The sequence below is a fragment of the Anas acuta genome, chromosome 20 (assembly GCF_963932015.1).
Source record: "Anas acuta chromosome 20, bAnaAcu1.1, whole genome shotgun sequence".
NCBI classification, from domain to species: domain Eukaryota; kingdom Metazoa; phylum Chordata; class Aves; order Anseriformes; family Anatidae; genus Anas; species Anas acuta.
The window spans coordinates 10,743,914-10,771,078 of NC_088998.1; the positions used below are offsets into that span (position 1 = coordinate 10,743,914).

At 52.7% G+C, this 27,165-nt stretch overlaps 1 protein-coding gene across 1 annotated transcript in view; it reads left to right on the top strand.

Annotated features, from left to right (window-relative positions):
• The window catches only part of ADGRD2 (adhesion G protein-coupled receptor D2), a 28,082-nt gene extending 2,027 nt beyond the window's left edge, over positions 1–26,055 (top strand). Inside the window, 25 exon segments of the mRNA XM_068657032.1 lie at positions 33–110; positions 197–260; positions 1,003–1,233; positions 1,975–2,628; positions 3,109–3,207; positions 3,695–3,780; positions 4,134–4,409; positions 5,659–5,770; positions 6,348–6,482; positions 6,618–6,738; positions 7,293–7,398; positions 7,673–7,728; positions 8,733–8,859; positions 8,972–9,075; positions 9,261–9,363; positions 9,855–10,008; positions 10,824–10,957; positions 11,596–11,711; positions 13,071–13,191; positions 17,471–17,512; positions 17,721–17,774; positions 18,161–18,302; positions 18,599–18,657; positions 21,227–21,257; positions 24,628–26,055. Coding sequence (XP_068513133.1) covers positions 63–110; positions 197–260; positions 1,003–1,233; positions 1,975–2,628; positions 3,109–3,207; positions 3,695–3,780; positions 4,134–4,409; positions 5,659–5,770; positions 6,348–6,482; positions 6,618–6,738; positions 7,293–7,398; positions 7,673–7,728; positions 8,733–8,859; positions 8,972–9,075; positions 9,261–9,363; positions 9,855–10,008; positions 10,824–10,957; positions 11,596–11,711; positions 13,071–13,191; positions 17,471–17,512; positions 17,721–17,774; positions 18,161–18,302; positions 18,599–18,657; positions 21,227–21,257; positions 24,628–24,635 — 3,183 coding nt within the window. The 5' untranslated portion in view covers positions 33–62 and the 3' untranslated portion in view covers positions 24,636–26,055.
• The last annotated feature ends 1,110 nt before the right edge of the window (positions 26,056–27,165 follow it).

A 27,165-nucleotide genomic window follows, 5' to 3' on the forward strand; every position in this document is an offset into this window, starting at 1 on the left:
GTGCATCTCTAGTAATACTTTGTTTATTCTAGCAAGGGGTGAAAGCTTACCAGTTGGTCAGCATGTTTAGGAGAGACTCAAGATCTGATTCTTGGTTCTTCAGCTTTCTGGTGAGTTTTACAGCAATTTTAATAATTTGAATATTTCAGATAATATTAATACTTTGTATGAGTGTTAAAAATGTCTTCTCCAACAGGTTGGTAGTCTGTCCAGGAGTTTCTTAGTCTTTGCAGCCCCTGCTGAGAATCAGACTTCTAAAGGTTAGCGTTCTTATCGGCTCTTCTGTATTTTTAGTCTATATTGGTTTTAATCTATATTGTTTTTACAAGCATATTTAGCACAGAGAAACAATGCATAGAAGGGTGTCCCACTGCAGGAGCAAAAGTGAAGAAACTTTCTCTAATCTCATTTTTTGTGGCTGAAGTTTTATCTGTACAATAACTTCTTGCTTGGTTAACGATGAACTTACTGTCTAAAATCAGGAGAGTACTGCCCAGCTGCTTCTCTTTCTGCTGTAGCTACAAACCAGAGATCATTTTGTGCTTGCAAGTTGTACCTGCAAATGTAGAAGCTGGTAAGAGTGGGGAATGGAAATTAAAAAAAAAAAAAAATTTGCTTGTCCATACCTGCTTTGAACAAACTACCCCAAGGGCAATCCCTGGGCATACCACAGTGAGCTTTTTCTTTGGAGTTTGGCATGGTTTTGGGTGTCTGGCTGAGCTGCAGCCCCAGGCCAGCGATTCAGTTTGTGAGCAGACCCACGGATGTTCCGCATTTTCGTTCCAAGATAGTCTGGACATTTCTGTCACGCTGTGCCCACTGAACATCCCAGGGGCTGAACACAGAAACGAGCACTTGCTTTCCTCTACTCCGGGGTGCAGAGGGTTTGTAAATGCAGCCCAAGAGCTGAAGTGAAGTGCTGCTTTCTGGAAATTGCTCTGTGTCCTGCAGGCTGGGTGTTGCCCGAGGTACATGTTCTATGCTGTGTGTGTCTTTCTTCAGGCTTTGCTCCTGTCACGATAGAGACCTCAAGACACATGTACGAATATGTGGCCACTGCTTTGGACTGGTGGCATGCAGACAGATACTGTGACCAGCGCTTTGCCCAGTTGCTTTTTGAACCCCCTGACAGCGAGCAAGCTTCCTTCAGCCAGCTGCTGCAGTCCCACCACATCAAAGGTTCCCTCTGGCTGAACGACAGGGATGGTGTCCTGCACAAGCCCAAACGGAGACGTGAGTATAAGTGGGTGTGGACTACTTGGAGACATGCTCACTGCTGGATCTTCTTCATCCTGGAAAAGTAATCTGTCTGGAAAGGTTGCCAGTTGTTTTTTATTGTCACTGTGGTGATGCCTCCCGTCACAAGCGGGGGCTGGCAGCAGGGCCACCAGTGACCCGGTACACCAGCAGCCCAGCCACTGTCAGGATTTCACAATGCACTGCAACCAAAGGGAGTTGCAAGGGGGCTCATCTGCTCCATCCTGTGCCATCTCCCTGTAAAACAGCTCTGACTTTGCTCAGCCTTGCCATTTGTGGTCTTCAGGTCTGCAGAGCAGTGATGGTCCTGCAGAGACAGGACCAGGAGAATGGGGTTCCCCAGTAGCAAGGCTCTGCATGGCAGATGCCTCAAAGGTCCTGTTTGACTGTGCTCCTGGTTGCTATAGCATGGGATGCTTGGGGACATGCAGTTCCTTCCGGATTCATTGTTTGCAGTCCTGTTTACTAGAAACCTACATTTCTGGAAATTATACTTGCTGTAATAATGCAACCTTGGCTTTCCTGCCTTCCTGATTCCCTCCAGGCACAGGGGAAGCTGAAGCCTTGCTGCATACACGCAGGATGTTCTCATGTGCAGGGGCCGTGAGTCCTTAGCTCGGGTAGCAGTCCAGTGAAAAGGATAGTTTTATTGCAGTGGAAGATGAGCAAGCTTTGGCCATGCTTCTTCTTTATGCTGGCTGAAATTTCTCCTTCTAGGGGACCATGTTGTACCAGTCCTGGTGTTCAAAGACAAAACAGACACAAAATACGTGAAGGTGCTTTCTGACTTCCCAGAACTGCCTGCTGTCACAGCCTGTGCCCACCTCCAGTGGGACACCAGGACCCAGGAGATCGCCACCATCTTCTCCTATGCCGTGCCAGCTTTTATTAATGAATTCCAGCTCCGTGGCTTTGTCGACGAGGAAGGTTTTGTCCGGTTTGCTCTCATTGTCCACGGGCACCATTCCCCATACCTGCCTGTGTTCCGTGCTGATGGACAGTGGCATCACTTCTGTGTGACCTGGCAGCAGGAAAATGGGACCTGGGCCATCTACGCCGATGGCAAAAGGCGGGCGTCTGCCAGCGGTCTGTGTGCTGCAGGGCTGGCTGCCCCCCAGGCCATCTACGGCCAGGGCACTTTCATAATCGGTCAGGATCAGGATTCCCTGGGGGGCACCTTCAGGGCTAAAGAGTCCTTCAGTGGGAACATCACAGACTTGCACATCTGGCAGAAAGTCCTGAGCGCAGAGCAGATTGAGAAAGTTCGGTCATGCTGGATGGTAGAACAAGAGCTTGTGTTTGGGTGGAGCTCAAATGCTCTGGAGGTTGAGAGCACCGTCCAGCAGGTAACCGCACAGTTTCTTTGCCCAGGTAAGTCCCATTCCTATTGCTGCTGCAGCTCCCTTCTGTGGTGGGAGGTCTGCACACAGGGATGGCCCAAGCAACAAGTCCCATCCTCAGCGAGGGAGCTGTGGGGCTAGTGAGACTGTCTCTTCTACCAGGAGAAATGCCTTACTTGTCAGTGATGCTGCTCCCTGGGTTTTGCACACCCAAAGCTTCCGTGCCCAGCTGGGAGGCAGATGCTGCCTCTCAGCCAGGTCGGCTTGGCGATGCTGATAAAACACGAGCTCAGGACCTGGCATTGCCACCTCCTCCGGTGTTTTCCTGGATGTTGGAGGCAGTCAGAGCCCAGCACAAGCTCTGCTCTGACCGAGCAGTGGGGCTGCTTACGGAGCAGTCCGCAGCTTTTGTCCTCAGCAGAGTTCGTGGGCTGCTTGCAGGAAATGAGACCTGCTTGGGCACGGCGTGTCCCTGGGGAATGGCGGGCCTTCTCTTTGTGTGTTTCCACAGGGCCTGTTGAGGAATGCTGAGTTTTTGAAGTTGGCAGCAGTGGATTCCGCTACACGCCTTGTTTGCAGTCTTTGCCTTTTATCTGTCGCTACAGAAAGGGTACAGCATCTGTTATTTATTTACTCGTTGGTTCCACAGCATTCACTCCTGGGGTCCTAGCTGGGATCACAGTCAGTGACGGGGAGGCCTGGTGTCTGCTCTGAAGAGATGGCATGCAAAATGTGCTGTAGCAGCCACTGCTTCATTTGTCTGTGCTCTGGTGGGTTATTTTGTTACTCCCTGGTGAAGCTGTGCTTGTAGACACCGCATGGCTCCTGGATGCGATGCTGCAGGGCGCCTCCCAGTCCAGGCACCTCTAAACTCACTGGCAGGGCGACATAGGGAGGAGGCAGAGAAGAAGTGTTGGATTGTCTCTCCAGATGCGATCTTGTACTAGAAATAAAACACAGCTGTGAGGTCTCCTTGTCCCGACTGTCCTATAAACTCACTCAGCATCTGAGGAGCATTCTGAAGGCTTTGAACAGGGCATATGTTAACCATGCTGCTAGACACCACAGCCATAGATATGCTTTTGTTTTATTCCCAGATGCATATTGGCAACTGAAAAAAGCTCAGCTGGAATCCAGCCACTCGCTTGTCAGCCGTGTGAACGCGCTTGCAGACAGGACTGTGGTGAGTGCAGGCCCAGGGAAGCAGCTGGTTGCCCCGGGGCGCTGGCAGCAGCGGGAGCTGTCGGGGTGGGCTTGCTGGCTTCTGCTGGCGTTTGATGTCACTTTGCCAGAAATTATGCCTGTGGCCTCTTCTGGGATGCTGTTGGAGAGTGTGGCCTTGGGTTGTCACCGCGACTGAGGCTGGACAAGAAGTTCAGGATGTCCGGGCAGGTCTTCCCCTGAAGGCAGGCTGCCCGGGCAGGTGTCTGCAGAGCACCAAGCAGGGCCTCGCTCAGGTCCCCAGCACACCACATAGCTGATGAACAGGCAGAGATCATGGCTATACACTGACTTAAAATATATTTTCTGTGGCAGATCCCCGAGAACATCTTCAGCAGTGATGTCCGAGACATGAACCTCTCCGTTGCTCTTGGCACTCTTGATGTCCTGGCGGCTGTTCTGAGGGAGGGAGAGGCACCGGTGAAGCCCTCGGACCTGCTCGCGGTGCTTCTGTTACTAAAGCAAGTTTCCAATGTGGAAGTCCAGGAGGGAGAGGAGCTAAAGATGTTGGAACTGAGCCAATACTATGTGGAAGTGACCGAGTTCATCCTGGAAGAGCACAATATTGAAACGTGGTCATCAGTCAGCCAGGTAACACGGCACCAGCAGCCTGGCCAGCCCCGTGCCACGTTGGCTCATCTTGCTGTGTGTGCAGCCCCTTGGCCTACAGCACAGCCACAGGGTGAAGACCTCTCCTTGCATGGTCCATGTAGCCTTTCTGGCCGTATTCTGAAGCTCGAGTATTTGCAGTGAGCATGGGCACGGAGCCGTTTCATCAGCTCAGGGAAGGGCTGGCTCCCATGGTCATCTCTACTTTTCTTTGAGCTTCTTCACTTTGTGAGCCTGGGTTTGCAGGACTGCACACAGTCTGCAGATCCCTGTTGCTTAGTAGATTCCTTGTTCCCACATCCCACTGTCTGGCAGGGCAATGCCCTTCGTTTCCAGTTTGTTGCATTTTATGTAGGTGGGCTGCCAAGAAGTTGTCTGTCATCAGACCCCACGCTGTTCAAAACACCATCAGGCTTTATGTGAGGAATTTTCATTATCCCACCCCCGTCAGGATTTTCCCCACTGCCTTCTTCCCTTCTCACATGGGTCTTTTATGTCTTTTGTACAACCCAAACTCCCCACCTGTCTCTGGGAAAAGTGTGACAGAGTCTGGCCTGGCCAGCACTCCAGGAACTGAGCCAGGGACCTCCAGAGATGAAAGGATGCTGAATAGTTCTGAGTTTACCTCGTCGCTTAGAGTCGCTAAGCTAAGTAATTGTGGTCTCTGTGGCCACAATTACTCACAGCTTCCTGATGATGGCATAAAAACAGCCTTGGCTCAGATTAGCTGGTGCAGGAGGTGTATCTGCAGAAGAAGGGATTTGTTTTGTTTCCAGGAGGTTCTCATGGCTGTGTTGTGTACAGCACTGGCACCTGTGCTGCCCAGCACACACAGCACCTGGAGTGATTGGGCCAGTCACCTGCTGCACCTCCAGCAGGGAAACCTGTTCCAGGTTGTTCTACAGCTTTACAAAAATCAGGAGTCGGGCCTATTTTTTTTATATATATATTTTTTTTTTCCCAGAAGCTTGTTTATTTATTTATTTGCTTGTTATTTTAATGACTGTTCATAAAGACCGTCAAGTTTCCCTTTTTGACAGTCTCTCCATTGCTGCTGAAGGAACTGGGAACATTTTTCTTTGAATAAGACAGAGAAAAGCAAAGCAAAAGCACTGAGTCCCAACATCTTTTTCTGCTGAACGTTAAGCATATAAGAAAACTCCTGTGGGCTGTGAGCAGTGTGAGTTGGCAGTACAGGTGCTGACTCCTCTTATTCTCTGCACGTTTCCAGGTTATCAGAGGGCCTATGGCTGTTGTTGAGCTCTGCGACAGAATGGTGTCACTCCTAGCCCCGCTGCTGACCGCAGGGAGGACGAAGATCACAATTCAGCACAGAAATGTTGGTGAGTGGCCCTGGTGAACGGCGGGGCAGAGGCAGGTGTTTCGCAGGGACCCAGCTTAGTCATCCCGCCTGGTTTCCAGCTCATCCCTTGCTAACCATTACGGCCTCCTCCCCCTTCCCTTCGTGCAGAAGTGTCACAGTGCGGGAGGCACCTCTCCAACCCCCCTTTTAGTTCAGGATTTCTCTCCTGGGTGTGCCTGAGTCAGTGATGGCTCATGTTGGACAGATCCCAGCTCCTTTCCGTTCAGCACATGGCATCACTGGCTGCCTACCAGGCATCCTTTTCTTCTGTATCGGGATGGAGGGGAAGTACCTGCTGTGTTCCCCTCTCAGTCCATTTCTGCAGGTTTTTATCTGTAAGAGCAGAACTTGGGCCACTGTGAGAAAACAAGTGGGTTAAAAGACTGTAAGGAACCTTTGGGTACAAGAGACAAACTGAGCCCAGATGCAGATGAAAGGGATCTATCTGCTGCTTCTGTCGTGGCTGGGGTTGTAATGTCCTGGTGGCACTGTGCAGTGCAATCGCCCTGGAGCAAGAATGAACCCTGCTTCAGTACCTGATCTTACCCCTGCCACAGGGATGGAGGTGAGGAAGCTGGAACTGAGCAGGCCGGAGCTGAGTAGTGATGCATACCTGATCCACAGCCCCGAAAAAGACAGGCCTGACTTCATCGAAGTCCCCGAGGAAGAGATGCAAAGGCTGAAAGCCAAAGGTAGGCTGCGAAGCCTGTCCCTGGTTGTCCCTGTGGCACTTCCTCAGCACCTTTACTGGGAGGAAGGGTCCTCACCGTGCCCGCTGGAGCCCAGAGAAGTGCTTGCACCCGTCCCACAGGGCTCTCTCTGCCCAGGTCTCCACAGGGTCATGGTGAAGAACATGTGGTTTGGCTACGGCTCCCTCCAGCACTGCCTGACCGACCACAGCAGCATCACAGCCTCCCAGGACGTGGCTGCCTCTGACAGAGGACAGAAGTGAGTGAAGCAGAACCCCCGTGCCTAGGGCTGGGGGGTTCATTTCGGGGTCCATGCTGAGCCTCTCAGTGCCTCCGCTCTGGGGTCACCTCCACCCTGCTCCATCCCACCCCATTTCCCTTTGCCCCCTGCTCCCCGGGGCGGCAGAACAGCAGCGGGGGGCTCAGCGGTCGGTGCTCTGTGCAAGCAGAGACCTGGGCACCCCGGGCGGTGCTGTGCTGGGCTCTGCCGTGTCCCGGGGGCTCCGCACCACCTCCCGCTGCCGGGGGCGAGCAGGGGGCTGCGGGGGGCTGCAGCGGGGCCTCGGCTGGGCAGAACCGACGGCTGCAGGAGCCGAGCAGCAGGAGCCGAGCAGCAGAGCCCCGCTGCGCCCCGTGCCCGCTAGGTGGGGGTGGCCGCCCGCACAGCGCTGCTCGCCCGGTGCTCGGGGGTCTCCCCTGCCCCGTGCCCCCGGAGCAGTGTCCCTGGAGCTCCCCGCCTGCCCCGTGTGTTCCCGGTGCGGTCCTGCCCCCGAGCAGGATGAGGGTCCCCGAGCAGCACGCTTTGCCTCGCAGGTCCCTGCGCACCGCGGTGGGCACCGCCGTCATTTCGTCCACTCTGCTCAGCGATGACCAGGAGATAAGCACCTCTGTGCGCTACCGCCTGCAGCACCGCATCAAGGTACCCGGGCAAGGGGGCTGGGGAACCCCGGGGAGCCCCCTCCCAGGCCGGCGGCAAAGCCCAAACCCCCCAAGCCCTGCCAAGACTTTGCCCAAGGCCTCCCAAGCTCTTGGGCTAACGTGTGTCCCGTGCCTGGCTCTCACCCTGACTCCTGTTTCCCCGGGGAGGCACTGTCTGGGGCTGACAGTCCATGCTCTGCTACAGCCCAGGGAGCGATGTCTGTGTGATGTATGTGTGGGGCTGCATAACCTCCTCTTGTCCATCTCTCCTGCAGGATCTGCCCGATAAGCTGCTGGGGCCCATCTGTGCCTTCTGGAACTTCAGCCTCAGGTGCCTTGTTTCTCTTCGGGTCCCCAGATTTATGAGCTTTTATTTCCACTGTAAACCAAACATAATATAAATATAATGGCAAAAGTAGGTACCTGTAATTCTTTGCATGTTTTGCATGCTGACATCCTCCATCTGATGGAACAGAGCTCTCTCCTGGGAAGATTTCCTTTGGAAAAGTCACTCAAAAGCAAGTGACCTTTAATGAAGTATGTACAACTAAAATGGAAAGCCTGTTAATTGTGATTGTCGCCTGCAACAAAGAAGGGCTGGGCCAAGATATATAGCACAACAAACACTCAGGGCTCCCATGCCTCATAAATACTGCTTGGCATTGAGACATGTTTTTGCTGAATGTCACCACAGTGAGAGCACCGAGACTGTGATATATTATGGATTTGTAATTAAGTCATTCAACTGCAAAAGACCTCTTTGGAGTCACAGTCTTGTAATAAGCACGGCTGCATTTGAGGAAGGTGAGCAGAATGTGTTTTCGGAGGCAGCTGCTTGCTGCACAAACAGTTCCACCAGCCCTGGTCTGAATTTGATCTTCCCTTGGTACCACACACTCAGTGCTGCCCAGAGAGAACAAGCTGAACTAGTCCAGCCTTGGTTCCTGCATGGGAAATTCAAATCTGGAGCTTTGCTAGCTGCCTGGGCAGCACCAAGCAGCTGGCTGGCTGCAGGCAGGCTGTCCTGCCTTGGAAATCAAGACTCCGGTGGAACTGTGCAGTTAATGAGCTTTGTTTAAACAGTGATAGCTGAAATGTACTTTTTAATACACACATTGATGCTAGATCTGTTTTCTTGTGCATGCCTGATGGATAAGGTAGATGTGCTGAGACACAGACCAAAACAAAGTCCACATGAAGACCTGTCTCTGACATCCTCTTCTTCCTCATTTCAATTCTATTTCTTCTGCGACAATGAACTCCCCTTAGCACTGTGTCTTTGCATCTTGTGGATGGCAATTTCCACCTGTTTCTTTGTCTCTTGCTGCATGCTAGCCCAGATGCTGGCGGGATGTGGTCGACAGCTGGCTGCTCTGTGGTGACTTCTCTCCCGGACTCCACTGTCTGTTTCTGCAACCACACCACAAACTTCGCGGTGCTGCTGCAAGTGTATGAGATGCCGGTAAGTGAGCAGCCTTTCTCTGCTGCTCTGTGGGGTGGGTGCAAGAACTGCACACAGCATGTGGCTAATTTGTGGGGGTTTTGTGCCTTTTGTTGCTTCGTGTTTGGAGCAGAGGACCACCAAGGAGGAGATCACACTGCAGACCTTGACTTTTATTGGATGTGGAGTTTCCTTCTGTGCCCTGATTGTTACCTTTATTTTATTCTTGGCAGTCGGGTAAGGAAGTTTGAGACACTTGATGCCTTCTCTGTATTTTTGTTTGACATTTTGCTTCCAAACAAGGACAGAAACAAGGTACGGTTATGTAGGTGGGTGGGAAGAAGCTGCCCAGTAAGCACTACTCAGAACTTGTACACCCCTTAAGGTGACTGCAGCTGAGGGCTTTGTGTCTTCTTCCTCAGTGTCCCCAAGAGTGAGCGAACAACTGTGCACAAGAACCTGATCTTTGCCTTAGCTGCAGCAGAAGCTCTGCTCATGTTCAGTGAACTGGCCAAGACCAACCAGGTACGCTCACTAAAACCATCCCATTTACCCCACAGGACCACTTCTGCTAAGTGTTATCGTAAGAGCAAACAGAACAGAAGTTTAATTCCTTCTAATAACATTTTGTTAATTACCTGTAACTTTAAGTAACTTGTAAATGTAAGCAGCTATAGAACAACATACATTTCTGTCCCATTCTGTGTTCACTTCTATATCCTGGGGCTGGATCAAGCAGTTTCGAGATGAGAGACCTGCAGGGAAAATCCAAGAACTGCAGAAAAAAATGCTGTCAGTTCCCTCTCCTCTGGCTTCAGATGGTCGCACAGAAATAAGCTGGCCAGTTCATGTGTTACAATTTTAAGGACTCTTCCTGGTGCTTGCAGATGTCTAAATACATTCTGGCCCACCCTGCAGCACAGTTTGCAGGTTCCTGTCTGCTTCCTGACCACGCTCTGAGAAGATTCCAGAGCACTGCCCTTCCTGTAACAGCATGCGATTTCTCTTCTCTGCAGGTGGTGTGTTTCATGGTCACTGCCTTCCTTCATCTCTTCTTCATGGCAGCCTTTTCGTGGATGCTGGTAGAAGGGCTTCTCCTGTGGAGCAAAGTGGTAGCAGTCAACATGAGTGAAGACAGGAGAATGAAGTTCTACTATTTGACAGGCTGGGGTATCTACAGCTTCCTCTGCATTGGGAACTCAAGGAACTCAAAAAAAAAATGTGTCAATTTTTTTTCTTTAGCAAAAGTTTTGCTAGGAGAGATTCCCCCGATAGCGATGCTGAGTCAGACAAATGTTTGGTTTGATTCAGTGAGAGTCAGGTGCCACTGTTCTGTAGGGGCTTTTTTACCCTTTTATGTCAAATTGCCAGTCTTACAGTGTAAGTTTAAAAATATTTCCATTATTTTTTCTAAAACAAAGTGTTCAATTCAAAGAACTGGAGGAGGAAGTTTATGGTAAATTCTTGTTCTTGGAGAGAATTACTACTGTGGTAGTAATTAACGTATAAACATGTCAACCGAGCAGCCTTTATTCTGAGTGAGTCCTTTGGGGACATAGAACTCATTGGAATAAGCAGCGTTTTATGTCAGAGGAGCCTCTTTAGGTCAGGCGTCTTTTGCTCCTTGCAAAACACATACCTAGTTGGATGGTGGACAACTGGTCCCAGTATTTTGCAATGTTTTATGCCTTTGATTGTTAAAATAGCATTGTGAGGAGTCAATTGCTTTGATCAGGGCTCAGGACTTGCAATGCTTTATGCCTAAGAGCATGATGCTGACAGCACATAAATCTGGTCCTGTAGAGCTGGGACAGATTTTGGCTGCAGTAAATTGATGTTGCACATGGGGTTTAAGAGGCTGAGCTGCCTCATGCTGCAACGTGTCTGGTCAGGGGAGGGGTTGAAGCAATTTAGAGCACAGCCGACCTGCCTGGGTCATTCCTGCTTTTCCTGGGTTCTGATTTCCTTTTGTGTGTGTGTTGCAGGCCTTCCAGCCGTTATCGTGGCTGTGACCCTTGCGACTTCCTTTGACAAGTACGTGGCAGACAGCCGCTGCTGGCTGAACGTTCAGACCAACGTCATCTGGGCCTTTGTCGGGCCGGTTCTCTTCATCCTGGCAGTAAGTGCCGAAACCTTCCTGCAAGGTGTGATTCCCGCGTGTCTGCTTTTGGGAAAGCATCGCAGGGTCAGCGGTGGCAGCACTTCTGTAGCTAAGGTGCTTGCTCGCTGGCCCCGTTGTCCTCACTGCTTGTGTGGGGGAATTTTTGTTACACTTCATACATGCTGACACAACGCAATTAAATCTTTTTAACCAAAGCAACTTTTTGATAGAAAAAAATGTGTTTTAAGAAAATTTTGCTGCCCTGTTCTTGTATTGGCTGTTGGGCTAGGAATGTAGGTGAATATGTAGGTTGACTGTGACATTGCCTTAACTGAAGGTCTGCTTGTGATACGGGAACAGCTACCTCCCTGGGGTAGGATCAGTATCACTCCAAAACAGCACAGTAGCAGAAAAAGGTGCAGTGTTTAAGGGGGCTAGAGCTGACACTCAACAATACATTCTGTGGGAGAGGTTTTGAGATGTTTTATAGATTTGATACTTGTGCAGATAGCTCTATAAAATATTTTACTTAAAGCTTTGTCAGGAGTGATATGTTCTCCCTATGTTCTGAAACTAGTTATTGACTTCCCAGCAGAAAAGGCTCACCACGCTGAAGCTCACAGAAGCTCATGGGGTCCGCTGGCTCTTTTTGACAGGTGAATACTTTTGTGCTTTTCCGGGTGGTGATGGTGACCGTGTCCAGCGCTCGCAGGAGATCAAAGATGCTGACACCCAACAGCAGCCTGGAGAACCAGATCGGAACACAGATTTGGTGAGCAGGGCAGTGGCTGGGTATCCCCGCACTGGCTGGTCTGGGCGTGAAATGGTGGAATTGCTGTTAAGCTGAGCATCTTTGCCTTGGGGGGTGCAATGAAAAGCAGTCAGGACAGAAAAGATTTTCTCCTCCACAGTGCCTGTGCATCACCCAAAGGCAGACTCTGCTGGAACAACTACACCACTGAGAACATGAGGCCTCTGTGCTCCTGAGCAGCTTGTTGGCTGGCGCACAGACATCCTGTAAAATAGAAGTGTAGGGAAGTGAGGTGGAGATCTGGGGCATTTCCAGGAACCAAAGGACATTAGGTGCCCAGTCTCCTGGAATTTTCTAGAGATCTGAGCCACAGAAGTGAGTCCTCTCCACTTCACAGAGCGCTGCAGGTCAAACTCACCCCTTACTTAGCGCTTCTGCATGCCCATCAGAAGGATGGCAGATGAACCAAGTGCGGGGCGGTCAGGCTGTTTACCATAATAAGAAGCATTTTCTGTATGTGTTTGGGACTTGGTGGATCAAAAGGAGCCCTGGTGGGGGTTACATACATGGGGAAGGAGAAGCAGCATGGACTTCTCTAATCAGTTAATGTAGGGAGACCTCTAAAAAACTGCTGCTTGAGTCACTACTTTATCATCCTCTGTGAATTTTTATTGTTGTTAGCTGGCGCCGGATACCCCTGCTAGACACGCATTGTTCCCCTCTATCATAAATAAATTTTCCCAAATTTACAGAAGCAGAAAGATAGGGCAATGCAGGAGGGCAGGGTGACATCCATATGCTAATAAAACAATTGCAGAAGCCCTGCTCGTAGCAGCGACTCAGGGGAAATAGCTGCCTTCTCATGGCTAATGACGTCAAAGAGCTCCCTTCTTGCTAACTCCCAGTGATAAAAAAAGAGCAGGGCTAGCACACGGGGGGCCGGGAGGTGAAGCTTTTGTTTTTTCTCCTCTAATTTTGTTTGCAAAGGAGTTTGTTTCACAGCTGCCCTGTTGGGTGCCGCTTGCACAATACACTGTCTGGTAGGCACTTGCCGGGGGCACAGAGCCGTTTCCCATATGGAGACAAGGAAAGCTGTCTTCAAACCTGCAAAGTGCAGAGCAGAGCGCTCCAAACCCTGCAGTGCTCTGCAGCCTCGTGCAGATCCCCAGGTGGATGGCAGCGAGCCCCTGGCAGCGGTTGCAGGGCCAGGGAGGACACTTGGCAGGCCGGGGCACCTTGCCAGGAGGTGTTGGTGTCAAGCGTGCAGGGCACGGCCAAGACCCTTGTGGCAGCTGGGAGAAGGGTGCCGGTGGGGTGCCAGCACGAAGCATTTCAGCTTGGAAATGTGCTCGAGTAACTTTGAGCTCTTCTTTGTGACAGGGCCACAGCCAAGCCCATCTTGGTGCTGCTGCCCGTGCTGGGGCTGACGTGGGTGTGTGGGGTCCTTGTCCACCTCAGCATCGTCTGGGCCTATGTCTTCATCGTGCTCAACTCCCTCCAGGTGAGTCCTGTGCCATCGGGATTCTCGCCTCACAGCCAGGCAGCTACCTGGAGCTCCTTGCGCTTCAGTGTAACCCATCTCTCCTGCTAGTTAGGAATATTTGGCAGTCTTGTGTCTTCTGGTGTGACTCCTGAATGCTGGCATATGTAAGAGTCACTGTTGTTAGTACATTTGTATTGATAGGGAGCTCTGCAGGACAGAAAGTAGCCCTGATGTGTAAAGCAGTACTTAATATTTGCTTCCAACTTTACTGGTTTCTTCAAAGAGCTTAAAACTTTAAGCAGCCTGTATGTGGTTAAGAGAGCAAAGCAAATGGTAATAGTTACAGCAGCCAGGAGTGCTCAGCTCTGAGGTAGAGCTGTTCCCATGGCCTCAGAGTAGGTGAAACTCAGGGAAACGGGGCAACAAAATGTTGTAAGGACTTGCTGAAGTCCCATAACTTGTGCTTGCCACCTGCAATTCAAAGCATCAGCCACCTGGTTGGTGAAAGCTTCCAAACCTCGAGAGAAGCAGCTGTAGATGGAGCTAGAGAAGCACTAAACAGCACTGCTCCTGATATTTGCAGGAGAGACAAATGTCCCCAGGCAGACTTATCTGCAGACAGGTAGTTACCATCAGCAGAGAGCCATGCAGAGAAGAACATGCATGGACGCAGTCCAGCCCGGTGCTAAGACAGCGCCAATAAAAAGCCATCTGGGTGTACCCACACAGCCAGTCCTGGGCTGTTCTACCAGATATTCACAGACACGTTTTTCAAAGTCCTTTGCCAGGTGCTTGAAGACAAATCTTATTCCAGGCAATCCAGCTCAAGAGAGCAATCAGGCACTATCCTCCAAGCCATTGGGATTCAAAGAGCTCTCCAGCCCCATCTCCCTTGTTCTTTTGGCTGAAATAGAAAATGGCCAGTGCAGAAGCTTTCGTCCATGGAGCAGGAGAGTTCCAGTGCTTCCCTCTGGCATACTTGGCAGGCTTCGGTGTAACATTGGCCCAGATCTCCAAGGGTGAAAGGCAAGCGTTATCGCCATGTGCACAAGATGTGTGGTTGCTCCAAGGCACATTCTGCCTGTGGCTGGCACAGGTCCAGTGGCTGGGTGCTGCTCATGCACATCTGTCAGCTCTTGGATGGGGAAATCCTAAGGCCAAAGGGCTGCCTCTGGACGTCTCTGCTATTAAGGATACCAGCAGGGTGGCAGGAAGCCTGTGCTGACTGTACTTAAATACAGCCTCAGTTCACCTGGCAATGGTGAGAGGAACCCCACAACAAGTTCTCTGGTTCGGTGACTGCTAATGCCTCACGATGCTATCCTGACAGTGTCACTTCCCAGACTGCATTTCCCATGGTTCATTCAGCCTTTGACTCATCACTGATGACAGCAGAGAGACTGCATGATGCAGGTGGTTGTAACATGGATGTGAGGCATATGTTTGGTTTTTTTTTTTGGAAGGGCAAGAAATAATTTCTAAAATGCATACGTGTCTTCTGGATGAGATGTCTCCTGAGACCCCCTCTCACAAACCATAGCAATGTCCACCTGGGGTGAGAGAGGAGCAGGGCTGCTGGATGGGTCAGGATTTGTTTTCTTCCCTTGCTTTCGAAGTTACTGCTTCTTTTGTTTTCCTTATTTCTCCTAACACTCGGTAGGAGCCCTGTCTCTTGTGTGGGCAAACAGTCAAGGGTTTGCCCATGAATGTGCTGTGCTTGTTTGCCTTTTGCTCCTTCATTGCTAAGTGCAGGTCAATTTAAATATTACCCTAGAAAAGAAAATGTGATGCTGGTGGGCAGCTGTGGAGTTGAGAGAAAGCAGGGATAAAAGCGCCACATTTCAGCTCCTTTGCAGGCTGTCCTATTGAGGACAACTTCTATAGATCACCTTGGGATTTCCTTTAAGACCAGTGTGCTTCTTTATGTGCTGGTGTTGTGCAGGAAAGTTTTGCTGCTGTAAGTTGTTTGTTTGTTTGACTGCTTTCTGTTTATCTGCGGAAACTGAAGCCTGTTTTCAAGGTTACTCTGTGCGTCGACACCAAACACGACAACTCCTTCTCCAGCCAGGCAGCACAAGAATTCAGCCCAGTGAGAAGCAGTGATGCATGGTGCTGGGCCAGGGGAGGATGCAGTGCTGCTGCCAAAGCCCCACCAAAACGAGTCCCTCACCCTGTCACCAGCATGAGGGGTGACTGGAGGGGACTGGAGCCACCCCAGGGCTCCTTCCTCAGCTCTGCTGATACTGAAAGGGCTTCAGCACCTCTGCCAGTACAGGTGAAACCACCCATTGGTCTTGTCCAGATAAGCCTTGGCAGGCATTGGGCTTTGAAATTCCCATGAGACAGCTGCAGAAAAGAAAAAAAGAAAGAAAAAAAAAACCCTGACTAATTACCCTTGGTTTGGTACCTATGGGCACCATCGGAGCACAAGCAGCAGAGCTGGCTCCCCGATGTCAGCTGTGGACAGTGCCAGCTCTGCCCACCCGAACCAGGCCAACAGAGTGGGAAGGGTCCCCTGGGTGGCTGCCAGCTGTGTCTGGTAGAGGTGGGACAGCCGGAGGAGTTTTGGTGGCTCAGCTGTGGAACACACACGCTGCTGCCCCGCCGCTGCAGCCTCCCGGGTGCTCCGCACTGCCCGGGCCTGCAGCAGCACCGCAGGGGCAGGCCTCCAGCTGGATGTCTTTGTACTCAGAGCTATTTAAAATATCTCCTACTGCTGCAGCAGCTTCTGGGACAGGTCTAGAGGATTGCACAGGGCTGTGCTGAGTAGTTATTTCCTAATGATGGCTGCTTGCCCACAAATGTGGGTTTGTCCCCTCCCTTCCCAGGCTACGTGATGCACCGAGCCCTCACCGGGCTCCAACAGCGGGAGCACAGCTGGTTTGGCGTCCCCAAACCCCTCCCCAAATGGAGTTGGTGCAACTTGTGATGGAGGTCCCCGAGGAGGATGGTGGCTCTGCTTTGCCCTGGGAGCTGGCAGGAGCGGGGCAGGAGCGGGGCAGGAGCGGGGCAGGAGCAGCTCCTCCAGCACCGCTCCGCGCCATGGCTCAGCTTCCGCCCGCTGCAGCTGGGCCTCCTCTCCTTCCTTGCTCTCCTCCCAGCCGACCTCACGGCTCCCTCCCCCACCCCGCTTTCATACAGAATGATTATTTCAAGGAAGACCTGCCTTGGCAGCCCGACCAGAAATCTGGTCTGGAGGAGTGACCAGCATTGCTGTCTGAAGGACAGGTCATGGCACGGCGCCAGGGTATTGCTACCATTACGCCTGCCAAGAGCTCGCAGATGAAGAGCAAGGCTCATTGAAGACAAGATGGATTACTTTTCTTGCTGCAGCTGATTTATCTAGCTGCGATAACAAACACCCCACAGATATAACATAAATCTGGTGGGCCAGATAGGGCTGCCTTAAGGCCAAAATTGTTGGTCTGGAGCTGTAATTAGCCCCTGGCTGTGGCCTCCAGGTGGTGCTCACTGCGGGCTGTGCCCAGAGCACTGCCCATCGCACACCCTGCGTGAGCTGCGAGCGGTCAGTGGGCTCTGACCGAGCTTTGGGCTGTGGCAGAGCGTTTGCTTATGTGCCAGTCCCCAGTATTTGCATGCAGGAGCACTGGTTTGGTGGGAATGGAGAGGGTGGCCACGGCTGTGCTGTCTGAGCTGTGAGGTCCTGGTCTGGGAAGGGGAAAGCTTTGTTCAGGCTGGGCAAAGCCTCTGGATCTGTACCCCTTAAACGTGTTTAGGAGTTTCCTGCTAACACCCCGTGGGCTGTCACTGTGTAGGACAGCCGATCTGCCCATGGCATCATGCTGTGTTTTGAGGGAGGAAGGCTCAAGCCCATCTCCCTGGGCTCAGCGGGAAGGGAGGGCTGCTTCCTGGATTTGGGTTCCTCTTGCAACAAATTCCTGGTGGTTTCTGTCTCTGAGATCCGAAGGAGGTGTTTTGAGGGGGATTTTGCATGCATGGGTGAACAGGAGTGTGGGAGAGCATGGGGGTGAGAGGAGCAGAGGGGCCGAGCAGGAGATGCCAGCTCCCCCTCCGTCACACGAGGAAGGGACGGAGCAGCCTCTGCTGAGTGCCCAAACTGTGCTGCTCCCGAGCTGAAATGGGGGGAGAGGAAAGGTCTGATTTTAAGGAACATCCCTCTAGCCCAGCTGTCCCCTGGCTGTGCCATGCCCAGCGTCTGTGCCTCTTCTCCTTAGGTCGCCACCTATTCTAATACTCATCAAGTTCATTTCCTCCTGTGGACAGTAGCAGGCAAACAGCTGTACATCTCTAACTTCCTGTGCTCTCTCCTTTTCAGGGCCTGTATATATTCCTGGTCTATGCAATCTATAACAGCGAGGTAAGAAATATCCCTGGCTGGGGCTCTGTCACTACAGAGCAAGTGTTTAGTAGGGGTTAAGGGGTAGCTGGGATTGTAGATGAAACAGGCAGCGTAGCCCAGACTGTGCTTCTGGGACAGCTATTGCTTTTTCTCCATGACTTCCTGGAGGATCTCTTGCTCTGCAAGAGTTGCTGTGGCCTTCTCTAATGTCCTTGCCTTGCTCCAGGTGAGAAATGCCATCCAGAGGATGAAGGACAAGAAGAAAGCACTCTCATTCACGGTAAGTTGCAAGGAAGCCTTGCTGCCCCCATTTGCTCATCATTTAGCCACTAGAAGAGGACCCTAAGTACACATTTGGACTTCTTTGAGGAGATGTTGTTGGAAAGAAGTCTTATTTTTCCTCCATACTTGTCCAGTGTAGGAAGAATGGCAGAGACTGAATCCCTTCATTGCAGTCCCGTTGGACAATGCAGACCCAAAGATCATCTGCCCTGATTAGAAAGCAGCCTTCAGTACCAGGGTGGGATGGGATTGGACTCCCATCCCAGGGAACAGTGCAAGCCAGGGGCAGCAGTGCAGATAAAACCAGTCTTCAAAGTTGGACCTGAGCCCAGCAAAGACAGGTTGCAGATTTCACTGTCCTGTGTCTCTTCCCTGTCACCACAGAACTGCTCTCATCCCATCAACTACTTATCAAGTCCAAGAAACACAACCTCCTGGGAGACCGGGAAACTGAGTCCTGCAGCTGAGAGTGCCTTGTCGAGCCCTGTGCAGAAAGATCCACCAGTGAAGAACATCACCAACAAAGGTAAAGAGGGTTGTCACTGCTGTTGGCCCAGGCTGTGGGATGAGACCACAGTAAAACGTTCCCAAGGCATGAAAGAGGCAGTAGGAAATAGTTTTTTTAGCTTCTGGGAAGAAAGGTATTGCAAGCTCCAACCTGTTTGTGGGTAAAAGGATTTACTTGCAATTACGCAGATAACCTGGTTGGTCCCTTTGCTTCAGTGGAAGATATTTAGGGGACATAAAGCACTGAGTTCTTGGTAAAGCTTGAATATTTCTGCTCTCTGGTCTCCAAATTCATTGTGCTTTTTTTCCCCCTAGGCAACTTTGGAGCCAAAATTCCCATGGGGATTTCATCAATTATGTCACCAGAGAGACCGGTATGTAATGTCTTCTGATATTCTTCCACCTTCACTCATATACAGAGCATAGCAGTTATGTGGGAATGGTATATAGCGGTTCTAGCAAAGGGCTGGGCCTCGGAACACCTGGTGGTGTTACCAGCTCTGGCACAAGTTCAGTGGTTTACGCTGAGCAAGTCTCAGAAGCTGTCTGACTCATCCATCCTGTTTGCAGACCGAGGATAACGATGATTCCCTCTGTCCCAGGATGTTACAACACTTGCCAAATGTTTGTAATGGACCAGAGGCAGTGTGTTATCGCAGCGTAGATGCCCTGTTCCCGAGGACCAATCTAGACACGTGGTCTGTCTGGACTGAAACAAAAAAAAAAAGGTCTTGATACGAACCCTGGACACACTCACTTATTAAAATATGTACTGGTTATTAGTAGCATATTCATTTAAGTCATTTAAATAACTTAAGATATGTGACTTCATGCCCATAACTGCCACTTCTAGCAATCAAGCCATAGGATGATGCTGAGTATAGGATGCTGCTCAGGGGAAGGAGAGGTGGCTGGCTGGCAGGGAGCCCTTTTGGGCTGGTCTGGGGCAGGGCAGGCAGCTGAGGGCAATGCAGGAGAGCAGGAGAGTGCTGGCAAGGGGGCAGGCAGGGAGGAACCCCCTGGTGCAGCCACTTCCCAAGCAGAGAGCTCACCCCTGGCTGCAGGAACCAGCGCTGCCGCAGCTTTGTTCCCTGCCGCACCCAGGGCTTGCAGCTCCTCTCCAGGAGGGGGGCGCAGCTGGGGGCTGATTTACAGCAGGGGATATCAATGAACAGAAGGAGCTCGTGAATTTGAGTACGTGAAGCACGGAGCAGCAGTTGGTACAGCTCATGGCAAGAGATTCCCCCCAGGGCCAGCAAGTTTAAAAAGGGCAGCGGGGGCTTGTTGGCTGTGCAGCAGCTGAGCCGCATCCATCCAGGGAGGGCAGCCCTGTATTGTTCTGCAGCCATTTCGCTCCCCCAGCAGAAGTGAGTCTGACGTAGAGCTCAGCAAGGCATGGCCTAAAGTGGAGAACAATTTAAATTTGACTACTCTGATACCACTTCCATCTCCCACTATTGAAATGATCATCAGTCCTTGTGCACTTGACATACAAGTGCTGTAATTTCCTCAGAATAAAATCCAACACTACTTTCATATAAGTCTCTCACTGAAGGATCTCTCTCTCCCTCTCTAATATTTATCCTTTGAAAACCCGTGTCACATAGACAGCTCTTATTTATCCAATAGATAATACTTCTATAGCTGGCATATCGTTTTGAAGCCACTCAATAAAATCCATATTTTCATCTCCCTTGATTTATATTGCGGTTAATGCCATTCCTCCCTTGTGCTAAACACCGACCAGGATCCGCAGGTGATGCTTTTCTCAGCCAGCCAGGTGCTTGCTGTGTAAACTGGGACCAGGACTAAGCTCCCTGGCACAAAATGCGAGACGTGGGTTAAAGAGATTAGCCCGGAGGCCTGGGTTTTCTAATGCAGGGAGCATTAGGAGGCAGATTTCCTAAATGCCAAGGCCATGGCATTTCCTAGCAGGCAAAGATAGAAGCCGCTTTCCTCCGCGTGAGGGTCACTTAGGACTTTACTGTATCTTTGCCGCTTAAACATTTCTTTTTTAATGGACTTGTTTCCTTGCTAGCTAACGTGCATTCAGCAGCCTTCAAAAGGCCGGGCTGGTGCCTGTGTCTGCGAGGGGTGAGGACGGGCACAGCGCTGGTCCCCGTGCCAATCCGCACCCCAGCAGCCTGCAGGGCCCCCCAACAATGCTGAGGTGACCCCGCGATGCTGAGCAGCCCCGTGGTGCTGGGAGCCCCTGTCCTGAGCCAGGCTCCTCGGCGGCAAGGTGGTGGGTGCCTCCGTGCCCAGGTGGTGCTACCCTCCGCAGGGCAGGCGCTGCTTTCTGCACTCATTAGTTATATAAGTCAGCGCTGTTTTTCTGCTCCCCGACTAAATGAGTCATGTAACTCGCTGGAGGAGCTGTGAATTAAGGATGTCACTGGCAGCTGCACAATGGTTTGGATGAAGAGAAGATGCTACTTAAAAACGTTTGAAAACACTTAAAATGACAAAACACTGAGCGAGTGAAGATACAAACACAGACAAGATGTTCTTTGTGTTACAGCTTTTTTAAATGTTGTTGGGTGATATTTATTGCTGTTGGGCTGGGAGCAGGAATTTCACACCTCGGAGAGCATTAACCATCACTTAGGCACATGGAGCAGGTTTCCATGTAGTCTCTCCGCCAGAGCACGGGCAGAAAGTTCACTCTGCTGCGCTCCTGGATTGTGCTGCGGTCTGTAGCAGGCACCCAGGCTGAGAGGAGCAGGGGGTTGCAGAAGCAATAAGCAAAGCACCTGGGATCTCTGTAGGGCTGGGATGCAGGCTCTGCGTCCCTGCCTCTGCAGGAGCTCAGCTGGAGGCCAAGGGCAGCGAGGCTGCTTTGTGCCCACGGGGTCCTGCCTGGCCCTGGGGGGTGGCGTAGGGTTCCAGCCACCAACACACAGACCCCTACCTTCTGCTAACAAATTTTCTCCCCTCTTTCAGGCTGTAGAGCTGACAGCATTCAAATCCTCAGGTAACATTTGCCTACCTCATTTCCTTTAATTGTTATTACCGCTGATACTGCTTTCTCTGGTTGCATCATGGAGCGTGGATCGGCGGGTGGAGGGCGGGTTATTTTTACCAAGACTTTAGGGAGTGTTTTATTTCCAAACTGCCCTGGTGGCTGCAGTCCTGGCAAGGCTGTTGAGGGATCCACATCCCCCTGAACAGGGCGGCAGCAGGAGGTGAAAGGTGGGTGCACGAAGGCCCTGCAGTACTGCCTCCCCGCAGCACCCAGCAGGCTCTGGAAGGCAGCAGAGATGCAGTGGGCACGGCAGGCAGCCCTGGCAGGGACCAGGCTGCTTTCAGGAGCCCCAACAGCTCCCTGCTGCCATGGGGTATTTTAAAGCAGCAGCTGCCTCAGAAGGCGCTGGCGGGTGTTAGAAGTGACTTTCTCCCAAAGAAGGGAAGCCGGGGAAGGTGGGGTGTTCAGACAGGGATGGATTTATGAGCTTAAAAGCAGCCATTTAGCTTCTTCTGTTTCAGGTTGTAGAAAGGCCAATGTCACCGTGGAGGTGGGTAGAATTCAAAAGAGAAATCCCTCCTAAGCCCCAGAGCTCTGCTCAACAGCAGCAGTGCCCTGCTCCCTCCCTGCCTTCCCTGCCTGGCTTTGGCCAACTCCCCAGCTCCCCTGTGCATGGGTGTCGCATATTTTGGTTGTTTGTGGTGTATTTTTTTTTAATCCATCACCAATTAGTACTCCAAGCACTCTCGGTGCAGTCGCTGGATGGGGTCACTCAAGCAGATAGTGCAGCGAAGACGCAGCGGGGATGGACTGATATTATTTTTCCTGCATTGTTACATTTTCTTTTGTCAAGGGATGCAGTGCATTAGCAGGTTTCTGATTTTGCTCCACATTAAGTGTCTAAGCAGGGCATGCTTAGACTGTTTTCGAGAAGATGCCACCCAGAAGCATTACAGCTTTCCTCCCCACACTGGACACATGAGCGAGGCAGAAACAGTGGCACCCAGGAATAAATGTGCTGCGGCATTTCAGGCGCAGGAGCGGGGTCACGCTCAGCGAGACGGACCCTGAGCACAGGCATTTGTGCTCTGTCCCCCACGCTCTCACCCTCACCTGCTCCTGCGTATATTAATGGAGCCGCATTGTAATTAAACTCCCGATGTGTAAAGAGGTGGGTTGTTTAGTTTGTTTTTGTATTCTCAGGTAAGCCCTCAGGAGCACTGCACCTGCTGAAGGAAGGGTGGGAGCCCCCAGTCCTTCAAGGTGGCTCTGCCTTCTCCAGCGGGTTTAGGAGAACCCAATGGTTTGGGGGCACGCAAGGGGTGCCTGGATCCCCACTGCTGGACCAGCAGGGCTGGGCTCGGTGCCTCCCCTCTCTCTGGAGGCCACACAAAAGCCGTGGAAGCAGTAGGTTGGGGCAGGGCAGCACGTGCCTGCCCACCCTCTCTGCTAGCCTGAGAGCAGCTCCGCTCGCACCTGGGGGTGACGGGTGCAGCCTGAGGGTGACTGAGAAGATCTCCTTGAGCCAGAAGAGCACTCCTCTGCACACTTGTGTGCACGCCAGCCAGCATTCAGCACAGCGCTGGCGGGCGGCTGTGCTGCACTGCACGAGGCACAGGGCTCTAAGCCGAGTGCTTCCAGCCGTTAAAGAAAGTAAAATAAAAGGCAGCAGTGCCCGGCTCTGGTAATGCCTGGAAGATCCCAGGGCAGGTCAGCGTTGCCCAGGGTCTTCACAGCTTGTGCAACAGAGCAAAAGGCTGCATCTCTCTTAGGAATAACAGCCGTCAGGGAAAGCAAGCCATAAACCTGTGTTTGATGGTGGTGGAGAGACAAATAATTTCAAAGCAGACACTGCTTCTCCTCTTCTGTTTTGTTTTCTGCCCGGATAGTTTAATGAAAAGAGATGTGTTTTGCCCAAATTTTAACCTTTCCAACCAGCTCTGATGAAAATTATCAGAGTACCAGCAGTAGACCTGCAGGTTATGTGAAGATGCAGGAGAGAAGCCACGCGCCCCACTGCCCACATGGGGAGAGCTCGTGGGCTGGAGGGGCATGGGTGGGAAACTCAGGGCATACAGGATTTGCTCAGAATCTCTCAGGGAACCTGCACGAGGTCTGGGGTGGGATCCAGCTCCTCCCTGCCCTGCTCCAGTGCAGAAACTGGTGCTGCCCAAATGCTGCTCCAATGCAGGAGGCAGCCGTCGGGTCCGTGGTGGAGATGGGAGCGGGCTCCCAGCAGCACTTTACAGGCAGATCAAACCCCCTGTAAATACCAGGCCAGTTTTAGAAACACAAAAATGAGTAGTTTGGCAGCGTCGCTGTGGCAAGGAGGCAGGCAAGGGCTGTGCTCTGCCCCCTGCATCCCCCCCCCCGCCTCCCACCCCCAATATTCGGGCTCCCCCCAAGGACTCAATTCTCTTGGAGAGGCCGCACATTTTTCACAGTAATGAGCTCCAGCCCAGCTGTACAAAGATGCGCGTTGCACAGAGCACTCTGCCCAGATTCATTACACCCATTATGTAAGAAGGGGATGGCCGGGGGGGTTCACATATTTGTACAAACAATAAGTACCGTCTTCCTTGTCTTGGTGAACAAGAGCTCCAAGAGGCCTCCACATCCTCCATCTCTTCAAGTGATGGCTTCTTTGTTTCCCCACGATAATTTCATTATTCTGTTTGAATACATTTATATGTTGCTAAGCCACACATAGCAACATGGATCTTGTCTCCATGGCCCAGCCTTTCTGTGATCAATACTGAGTATTTCTGCAACTCTCGCAATACCGTGTTCAGTAGGGTTTCTTTCGAAATAATAGGGAAATTATTAATTTCTGGGTTTCAAAGACGGTCGGGCACATGGGCACTCAGGGAAATGCCGGCCCCACGGGGCTGCCCTGCGGTGGGCTCCAGCATCCCTCCCCGCTGGGCAGAGGGCACCTCATGCCCCGACAGAAGGAAACGCAGCCTGTGCAGAACCAGTGCTCCCTTCCATGGTAGTGTAGGTATTTTTCAATAAATCTCCTCGAAACCTCACCCTTCAGAGCTCTCAGACCTGGCGGTGCCTTGGGCAGTGTGTGCGGTGTGCTCATTCCTGAGCAGAATGAAGGAAAGGGGGGCTCCTCGCGGCTGCCCCTGCCCACTGCAGCAGCTCCCTGCCCCAGGGCCATGTCCCCAAGACCCCTCCGGGGCCAGGGGAGCTGGGGGCTGGCAGAGCAATGCTGGTGGGGCCTGGGCTGCCTCTCCTGGACCGGGCAGCCACCCAAGGCAGAGCGGGGCTGGGCTTTGTCCCCACATCACAACCGTGGGTGCCCCTGGCCCTGGGAGGGAGCCTGGCCCCGCTGCTGGCCAGCACAGCTGAGCCCATTTCTCTTTTGCTTTAGGTTTCTGAGAGGCGGTTTCTGGGTGCCACAACGCTGTGGTGGCCTTCGAGCAGCCTGGAGGATGGCGGGGCAGAGGAGCTGGCTTCGTGCGGAGGGCCTCGCGTCCAGGCAGAGCTGTTAACCCTGTGCTTCTTCCTAGCAGCATGTGCGGACAAAGCCAAGGCAGGACTGGGGTAGCTGGGGGTCTCACGGGGCCGCTGGGCTTCGTCTGATGCCGAAGACACCCTGCACCTCTCCGGGGCTGTGCAGAGCACCCTGTAAGCACCCGCTGTGGCTGCTGCCCAGCCTGCGTGGCTCACCCTTGGGTCCCCGTGGCTGCACGGCCAAGCCCAGCACTCGGCTGCCTGTGTTGGTTGTGCCACCACCAGGGCTGGTTTCGCTTGGACGAGGCGGTGGTGGGAAGCTGTGCCCGGGGCTGTGCCCGTGCAGACGAGGACACCACGTTCCCCAGCCCTGCTCCTGCCAGGGCTGTGCTCTGCAGGGGCAGGGCTGGGGATGGGCTGCACGGGAAGCACACGCACCAAGGAAGACAGCGGCTGGCTTCAATGCTTTTCTAAACCAGCTGACTTTAATAGCATCTTCTGCTGCGTTTAGGACAATAAAATCTCTCCCTGCTCCTCCCTGGGCTTCCCATCTGGCTGGCGTTGCTCTCTGCTCCAGCTGGCGTTGTGCTCTCCCTCCCTCTCTGTTCTCTGCATCGGACTGTTTGTCCTGTTACTCTCCTAGTGTTTAGAGCACATAAAATGTGTTGTTTTTTTTTTTTTTGCTGATTACGATGACAGTAAATGCTGATTTTTAAAGGCAGACTTCTCTCCTTGTGCTTTATCCACGGGAACGGTCTCGCGGCCAGGCACAGCAGCCCGTGGTGGCTTTATGAGGCTGGGTACAGTGGGGGGCAGTTCCTGGACCCCTCCGGATCCCGTGTGCTGCCTGCTGCATTACGCTGTGTTCCCTGCTCTCAGCACAGCATGTGCTGGTTGGCATGGATTGAATTGCTGTCGGAAACTGCAGCCCTCAGAGCAGCTTTATGCTGGCTGAGAGCGAGGTCTGAGTGCAGAGCCATCGCTTCTGGTGCCCGGCACCTGGCAGAGCAGCATCTGAGCTGCTGGGGCTCATGGAGCCAGCACATGGGGCAGTGCCATGCAGGTCACCTTCAGGCAGGCCACCAAGCTGGCGGCAAAGCTCTGCCTCTGTGATTCTGCTCCCTCCCTCGGTATGTGGCACACTGGCAGCTCTCGGCCTCAGTGAGACCAAGAGCTACATGGAGAATCCTGCGTGTGCCCCTTGCCCCCTAAATGCTGTCATCCCTGGGCTCACTTGCAAAACACACTCGGAGTCGCTATGGCAATTCTCAGCAGCGCTTTGCACCAAGTCCTGAGGTACCCGTGCCTTCCAGCCCAACCACAGCAGCGGCTCCCTCCCGCAGGACCCGTGTCCCTGTCCCCTCCGAAGGTGGCAGCGCCCTGGGGGAGCTGAGGGATGGAGATACCTGGGCTGAGCCCTGCCCTAGTACCAGGAGCAGGTGGCACCAGAAAGGACCATTAGAAACACAGCCAAAAAAGACAAAGTCTGCCTTTTTAAATGAACTGCAAAATTTATTACAGTGGTTTGCTCCTGACAAGGAAGTTAATAACCTCCTGCCTGGGAAGGAAAGGTGGGGAGTGAAGAAGGAGAGGGATGAGAGAGAAGAAAGGATGTGAGAAAGAGAGAGACACTTAAGGACACTTTTAATTTTCTGAAAATAAAACATCTTTTACCTCCGAAACCATTTTCTCCAGTTCTTTAAGTTCACAAAAAGAAGAAGGTGAAACCGAACCACAGACTTCAGGAGGAGAATGCACAAAGGTCGGAAAGCAGAAACAAACATGCTCTTCTGCATCTAACAAGCTTCCGTGGGTGAGCGGCTCCGGGTGCAGCGGTCTGCAGCAGCGCTCGCCTGCAGCCTGAGAGCTCCTCGAGGCACCAGCTCCGCGCAGAGCCCCCTCCGAGCAAGGACACCCACCCGCAGCGGGGAGACACCCGAACCCCCACCAGCCGCACTGAGGGAGCCGCGGTGGAGCTGGCAGGGGGGGGCCGTGCGCTGGGCACCCGGCCGAGGAGGAGGCGTGGGGTGGGTGGAGGCTGAGCTGGAGAAGCAGCAGCAGAGAGCAGCTGGAGCCCCCAGCGCTGCCCCGTGGTGCCTGCGAGCCCCTGGCCCACCTCTCTCTGTGTGTTGGCACCGTGCTTGCTGCCACCCTGGGATGAGGCCGTGCTGGAGGGGCTGGGCAGGGAGGGCTCCACTGGGGGTGGCAGGACAGGGCCCTGGAGGCCTGGCGTGGCCCCTGTGAACCACGGGGCTGTTCTTACAACTCCTCGCTCCGGTGCTTTGGAGGTGGGTGCAGGGGGTGCTGCTGCACCCCCAGGCCCTGGGCACGTGCTGCCACGTGCTGCTGCGGCTGCCCGGTGCCGCAGCATGAGCCTGACCTGCACGTCCCTCCTGCCCAGCCGCTGTGCCACCTCCACCAGCATCACCTGCGGGCAGGGAGGGGACAGAGCCCA